General features: G+C 57.0%; 1 protein-coding gene across 1 annotated transcript in view; it reads left to right on the forward strand.

Moving 5' to 3' along the window:
* The window catches only part of mcm8 (minichromosome maintenance 8 homologous recombination repair factor), a gene marked incomplete at both ends in the record, with an annotated part of 50,593 nt that overhangs the window by 34,625 nt on the left and 8,468 nt on the right, over positions 1-7,500 (forward strand). The window contains one exon of the mRNA XM_080539126.1: positions 7,475-7,500. This exon is cut by the window's right edge and continues 110 nt beyond it. Coding sequence (XP_080395252.1) covers positions 7,475-7,500 — 26 coding nt within the window. The remainder of the gene's footprint in view (positions 1-7,474) is intronic.

Below are 7,500 nucleotides of genomic sequence, written 5' to 3' on the forward strand. Positions count from 1 at the left end.
AAGACTTTCTAAGCTGTAAGGCTGGGGTCTAAGATACCTGTGGCCCATACCCGCACGACTCCAAGCATCAGGTCTTACCCAGATCTAACCCAGGTCTAACCCAGGTCTAACCCTGTCCAACCCTAACCAGGTCTAACCCAGGTCAAAAAACATGGAATATGTCACAAGCATCAGCTTTATTTCACTTTTGAACATCCTCAGTAGCATGTCACACCTGTTGGGACAGTTTAGGTGTTCACTGGAAGGGTACAACAGACTCACCTGTTGTTATAGAGCTCCGGGACGGCTGTGTAGCGCAAGAGGTAGAGTCGCCGTCTAATGATCACAAGGTTGGCAGATCAGCGGTTCGAGTCCCGGCTGGCCACATGTCGAAGTGTCCTTGGGCAAGACACTGAACCCCCAAATTGCTCCCAGTGAGCGGGCCGGTGCCTTGCATGGTAGCTTGCCGCCATTGGTGTGTGAATGGGTGAATGAGAGGCCGTTGTAAAGCGCTTTGGATAAAGGCGCTATATAAGTGCAGTCCACTCACAAGCATTTGTAAGAGCACAGCATACTGTTTACAGGCTGGATAACATTAGCTTCTAAGGCCCTGTCCACACGACAGTTTTTTTTTAAACCGGGCATTTTTCTACACGGTTTGGCCTTCCATCCACACGCACTCTGCGTTCTAGGTCACTGAAACCAAACTTTATTGAAAACTCCGGCCAAGGTGAACTTTTGTAGAAACTCCGCTTTCAGCGTTGAGGTGTGTACAGGAAAACCAGGGTTTTTGGCTTGAACGTCAATTGTGCGACATCTATTACGTCAGAATATGCGCCATTAGGCTATCGCTAAGATGGACCTAAAAAAGATCCTGCTGATTTTAAACTTGCTAACAGGACTAGTTTCTTGTTTGCACTTGAATGTCCAGTTAATCGGCCACCATATGGAGCAGAGGCTCACCATATGGAGCAACAGAGGCCCACCATGTGGAGCAGAGGCCCACCGTATGGAGCAGAGGCCCGCCATATGGAGCAGAGGCCCACCATATGGCGCAGAGGCCCACCATATGGAGCAGAGGCCCACCATGTGGAGCAGAGGCCCACCGTATGGAGCAGCAGAGGCCCACCATATGGTGCAACGGAGGCCCACCATATGGTGCAGAGGCCCACCATATGGAGCAGAGGCCCACCATATGGAGCAGAGGCCCACCATATGGAGCAGAGGCCCACCATGTGGTGCAGAGGCCCACCATGTGGAGCAGAGGCCCACCGTATGGCGCAGAGGCCCACCATGTGTCGCAGAGGCCCACCATATGGTGCAGAGGCCCACCTTGTGGCGCAGAGGCCCGCCATATGGAGCAGAGGCCCACCATATGGGGCAGAGGCCCACCATGTGGAGCAGAGGCCCACCGTATGGAGCAGAGGCCCACCATGTGTCGCAGAGGCCCGCCGTATGGTGCAGAGGCCCACCATATTTCGCAGAGGCCCGTCGTTTGGGGCAGAGGCCCACCATGTGGGGCAGAGGCCCACCATATGGAGCAGAGGCCCACCATGTGGAGCAGAGGCTCACCATATGGAGCAGAGGCCCACCATATGGAGCAGAGGCCCACCTTATGGTGCAGAGGCCCGCCATATGGAGCAGAGGCCCACCGTATGAAGCAGAGGCCCGCCATGTGGAGCAGAGGCCCGCCATATAGAGCAGAGGCCCACCATATGGAGCAGAGGCCCGCCATGTGAAGCAGAGGCCCACCATGTGGAGCAGAGGCCCACCATGTGGAGCAACAGAGGCACCGGAATGCTGCTAGAACCGACACTCCCAACACGACACAGACGTCCCCGCAGACGTCGCCGGTTCTGGACGAGCCCAGGTCGGACCTCTTGTTGGTGGGACAACTTCAGACTGACTCTGACCAGGTGACACAACTGACTCTGACTGACTTCGAGAATGAAGTAGTTGTGGCAGAGGAATGGCGAGAGAACTTTCGTTTGTCAAGGAGTTCACTGCTGTTCTTGAGTGAGCTTCTGCGCCCACATATTGAAGGGCAGACAGGTGTTTTCCAGACTTCTGATTCGCCAAGGGGCGCAGCCAGACGCTATTGGTTATTTTCGGCGCGCTTGATTTTTTTTTTGGGGGTTTTCTGTGGATGGTGTTTTTTTTATAACCGTGATTGTGTGGACGAGATAATGTTTTTAAAAGAATTGAGGGAAAACCCCAGTTTAAAAAAAAAACGGTGTCGTGTGGACAAGGCCTAAGACTGACGTTAGCTAATGCTAACGCTATTTGCCGGCCTTCTGCAAACGTATCTGAGACCAAACCGGTGCTACTTAACTGCAAGAGATCCCCCGCAAGAGAATATGTCCCCTATGAAAATTAGCTTAAAAATTCATTAATAATAATGGAAGACTGGACGCTCTCCCGCTTCTACTCGGTACATGGGACCATAACTCGGATTTCCGGGTTGCGTGACGTCAACTCCCGGAGCTCTATAACACTGTTGTGTGTGTGTGTGTGTGTGTGTGTGTGTGTGTGTGTGTGTGTGTTCTAGGCGGTGTGCAGGGCGGCCCCCAGGGCAGTGTATGTGTGTGGTAACAGCACCAGTGTGTGTGTGTGTGTGTGTGTGTTCTAGGCGGTGTGCAGGGCGGCCCCCAGGGCAGTGTATGTGTGTGGTAACAGCACCAGTGTGTGTGTGTGTGTGTGTGTGTGTTCTAGGCGGTGTGCAGGGCGGCCCCCAGGGCAGTGTATGTGTGTGGTAACAGCACCAGTGTGTGTGTGTGTGTGTGTGTTCTAGGCGGTGTGCAGGGCGGCCCCCAGGGCAGTGTATGTGTGTGGTAACAGCACCAGTGTGTGTGTGTGTGTGTGTGTGTGTGTGTGTTCTAGGCGGTGTGCAGGGCGGCCCCCAGGGCAGTGTATGTGTGTGGTAACAGCACCAGTGTGTGTGTGTGTGTGTGTGTGTGTGTGTGTGTGTGTGTGTGTTCTAGGCGGTGTGCAGGGCGGCCCCCAGGGCAGTGTATGTGTGTGGTAACAGCACCAGTGTGTGTGTGTGTGTGTGTGTGTGTGTGTGTTCTAGGCGGTGTGCAGGGCGGCCCCCAGGGCAGTGTATGTGTGTGGTAACAGCACCAGTGTGTGTGTGTGTGTGTGTGTGTGTGTGTGTGTTCTAGGCGGTGTGCAGGGCGGCCCCCAGGGCAGTGTATGTGTGTGGTAACAGCACCAGTGTGTGTGTGTGTGTGTGTGTGTGTGTGTTCTAGGCGGTGTGCAGGGCGGCCCCCAGGGCAGTGTATGTGTGTGGTAACAGCACCAGTGTGTGTGTGTGTGTGTTCTAGGCGGTGTGCAGGGCGGCCCCCAGGGCAGTGTATGTGTGTGGTAACAGCACCAGTGTGTGTGTGTGTGTGTTCTAGGCGGTGTGCAGGGCGGCCCCCAGGGCAGTGTATGTGTGTGGTAACAGCACCAGTGTGTGTGTGTGTGTGTGTGTGTGTTCTAGGCGGTGTGCAGGGCGGCCCCCAGGGCAGTGTATGTGTGTGGTAACAGCACCAGTGTGTGTGTGTGTGTGTGTGTGTGTTCTAGGCGGTGTGCAGGGCGGCCCCCAGGGCAGTGTATGTGTGTGGTAACAGCACCAGTGTGTGTGTGTGTGTGTGTTCTAGGCGGTGTGCAGGGCGGCCCCCAGGGCAGTGTATGTGTGTGGTAACAGCACCAGTGTGTGTGTGTGTGTGTGTTCTAGGCGGTGTGCAGGGCGGCCCCCAGGGCAGTGTATGTGTGTGGTAACAGCACCAGTGTGTGTGTGTGTGTGTGTGTGTGTGTGTGTGTTCTAGGCGGTGTGCAGGGCGGCCCCCAGGGCAGTGTATGTGTGTGGTAACAGCACCAGTGTGTGTGTGTGTGTGTGTGTGTGTGTGTTCTAGGCGGTGTGCAGGGCGGCCCCCAGGGCAGTGTATGTGTGTGGTAACAGCACCAGTGTGTGTGTGTGTGTGTGTGTGTGTTCTAGGCGGTGTGCAGGGCGGCCCCCAGGGCAGTGTATGTGTGTGGTAACAGCACCAGTGTGTGTGTGTGTGTGTGTGTGTGTGTTCTAGGCGGTGTGCAGGGCGGCCCCCAGGGCAGTGTATGTGTGTGGTAACAGCACCAGTGTGTGTGTGTGTGTGTGTGTGTGTGTGTGTGTTCTAGGCGGTGTGCAGGGCGGCCCCCAGGGCAGTGTATGTGTGTGGTAACAGCACCAGTGTGTGTGTGTGTGTGTGTGTGTGTTCTAGGCGGTGTGCAGGGCGGCCCCCAGGGCAGTGTATGTGTGTGGTAACAGCACCAGTGTGTGTGTGTGTGTGTGTGTGTTCTAGGCGGTGTGCAGGGCGGCCCCCAGGGCAGTGTATGTGTGTGGTAACAGCACCAGTGTGTGTGTGTGTGTGTGTGTGTGTGTGTGTTCTAGGCGGTGTGCAGGGCGGCCCCCAGGGCAGTGTATGTGTGTGGTAACAGCACCAGTGTGTGTGTGTGTGTGTGTGTTCTAGGCGGTGTGCAGGGCGGCCCCCAGGGCAGTGTATGTGTGTGGTAACAGCACCAGTGTGTGTGTGTGTGTGTGTGTGTGTGTGTGTTCTAGGCGGTGTGCAGGGCGGCCCCCAGGGCAGTGTATGTGTGTGGTAACAGCACCAGTGTGTGTGTGTGTGTGTGTGTGTGTGTGTTCTAGGCGGTGTGCAGGGCGGCCCCCAGGGCAGTGTATGTGTGTGGTAACAGCACCAGTGTGTGTGTGTGTGTGTGTGTGTGTGTGTGTGTGTGTGTGTGTGTGTTCTAGGCGGTGTGCAGGGCGGCCCCCAGGGCAGTGTATGTGTGTGGTAACAGCACCAGTGTGTGTGTGTGTGTGTGTGTGTGTGTTCTAGGCGGTGTGCAGGGCGGCCCCCAGGGCAGTGTATGTGTGTGGTAACAGCACCAGTGTGTGTGTGTGTGTGTGTGTGTTCTAGGCGGTGTGCAGGGCGGCCCCCAGGGCAGTGTATGTGTGTGGTAACAGCACCAGTGTGTGTGTGTGTGTGTGTGTGTTCTAGGCGGTGTGCAGGGCGGCCCCCAGGGCAGTGTATGTGTGTGGTAACAGCACCAGTGTGTGTGTGTGTGTGTGTGTGTGTGTGTGTGTTCTAGGCGGTGTGCAGGGCGGCCCCCAGGGCAGTGTATGTGTGTGGTAACAGCACCAGTGTGTGTGTGTGTGTGTGTGTGTGTGTGTTCTAGGCGGTGTGCAGGGCGGCCCCCAGGGCAGTGTATGTGTGTGGTAACAGCACCAGTGTGTGTGTGTGTGTGTGTGTTCTAGGCGGTGTGCAGGGCGGCCCCCAGGGCAGTGTATGTGTGTGGTAACAGCACCAGTGTGTGTGTGTGTGTGTGTGTTCTAGGCGGTGTGCAGGGCGGCCCCCAGGGCAGTGTATGTGTGTGGTAACAGCACCAGTGTGTGTGTGTGTGTGTGTGTGTGTGTGTTCTAGGCGGTGTGCAGGGCGGCCCCCAGGGCAGTGTATGTGTGTGGTAACAGCACCAGTGTGTGTGTGTGTGTGTGTGTGTGTGTGTTCTAGGCGGTGTGCAGGGCGGCCCCCAGGGCAGTGTATGTGTGTGGTAACAGCACCAGTGTGTGTGTGTGTGTGTGTGTTCTAGGCGGTGTGCAGGGCGGCCCCCAGGGCAGTGTATGTGTGTGGTAACAGCACCAGTGTGTGTGTGTGTGTGTGTGTGTGTTCTAGGCGGTGTGCAGGGCGGCCCCCAGGGCAGTGTATGTGTGTGGTAACAGCACCAGTGTGTGTGTGTGTGTGTGTTCTAGGCGGTGTGCAGGGCGGCCCCCAGGGCAGTGTATGTGTGTGGTAACAGCACCAGTGTGTGTGTGTGTGTGTGTGTGTGTGTGTGTGTTCTAGGCGGTGTGCAGGGCGGCCCCCAGGGCAGTGTATGTGTGTGGTAACAGCACCAGTGTGTGTGTGTGTGTGTGTGTGTGTTCTAGGCGGTGTGCAGGGCGGCCCCCAGGGCAGTGTATGTGTGTGGTAACAGCACCAGTGTGTGTGTGTGTGTGTGTGTGTGTTCTAGGCGGTGTGCAGGGCGGCCCCCAGGGCAGTGTATGTGTGTGGTAACAGCACCAGTGTGTGTGTGTGTGTGTGTTCTAGGCGGTGTGCAGGGCGGCCCCCAGGGCAGTGTATGTGTGTGGTAACAGCACCAGTGTGTGTGTGTGTGTGTGTGTGTGTTCTAGGCGGTGTGCAGGGCGGCCCCCAGGGCAGTGTATGTGTGTGGTAACAGCACCAGTGTGTGTGTGTGTGTGTGTGTTCTAGGCGGTGTGCAGGGCGGCCCCCAGGGCAGTGTATGTGTGTGGTAACAGCACCAGTGTGTGTGTGTGTGTGTGTTCTAGGCGGTGTGCAGGGCGGCCCCCAGGGCAGTGTATGTGTGTGGTAACAGCACCAGTGTGTGTGTGTGTGTGTGTGTTCTAGGCGGTGTGCAGGGCGGCCCCCAGGGCAGTGTATGTGTGTGGTAACAGCACCAGTGTGTGTGTGTGTGTGTGTGTTCTAGGCGGTGTGCAGGGCGGCCCCCAGGGCAGTGTATGTGTGTGGTAACAGCACCAGTGTGTGTGTGTGTGTGTGTGTGTGTGTGTGTGTTCTAGGCGGTGTGCAGGGCGGCCCCCAGGGCAGTGTATGTGTGTGGTAACAGCACCAGTGTGTGTGTGTGTGTGTGTGTGTGTTCTAGGCGGTGTGCAGGGCGGCCCCCAGGGCAGTGTATGTGTGTGGTAACAGCACCAGTGTGTGTGTGTGTGTGTTCTAGGCGGTGTGCAGGGCGGCCCCCAGGGCAGTGTATGTGTGTGGTAACAGCACCAGTGTGTGTGTGTGTGTGTTCTAGGCGGTGTGCAGGGCGGCCCCCAGGGCAGTGTATGTGTGTGGTAACAGCACCAGTGTGTGTGTGTGTGTTCTAGGCGGTGTGCAGGGCGGCCCCCAGGGCAGTGTATGTGTGTGGTAACAGCACCAGTGTGTGTGTGTGTGTTCTAGGCGGTGTGCAGGGCGGCCCCCAGGGCAGTGTATGTGTGTGGTAACAGCACCAGTGTGTGTGTGTGTGTGTGTGTGTGTTCTAGGCGGTGTGCAGGGCGGCCCCCAGGGCAGTGTATGTGTGTGGTAACAGCACCAGTGTGTGTGTGTGTGTGTGTGTGTGTGTGTGTTCTAGGCGGTGTGCAGGGCGGCCCCCAGGGCAGTGTATGTGTGTGGTAACAGCACCAGTGTGTGTGTGTGTGTGTGTGTGTGTGTGTTCTAGGCGGTGTGCAGGGCGGCCCCCAGGGCAGTGTATGTGTGTGGTAACAGCACCAGTGTGTGTGTGTGTGTGTGTGTGTGTGTGTGTGTGTGTGTGTGTGTGTTCTAGGCGGTGTGCAGGGCGGCCCCCAGGGCAGTGTATGTGTGTGGTAACAGCACCAGTGTGTGTGTGTGTGTGTGTGTGTGTGTTCTAGGCGGTGTGCAGGGCGGCCCCCAGGGCAGTGTATGTGTGTGGTAACAGCACCAGTGTGTGTGTGTGTGTGTGTGTGTTCTAGGCGGTGTGCAGGGCGGCCCCCAGGGC

Source organism: Nansenia antarctica, assembly GCF_963989245.1.
Source record: "Nansenia antarctica genome assembly, chromosome: 9".
In the NCBI taxonomy this organism is placed as follows: Eukaryota; Metazoa; Chordata; class Actinopteri; order Argentiniformes; family Microstomatidae; genus Nansenia; species Nansenia antarctica.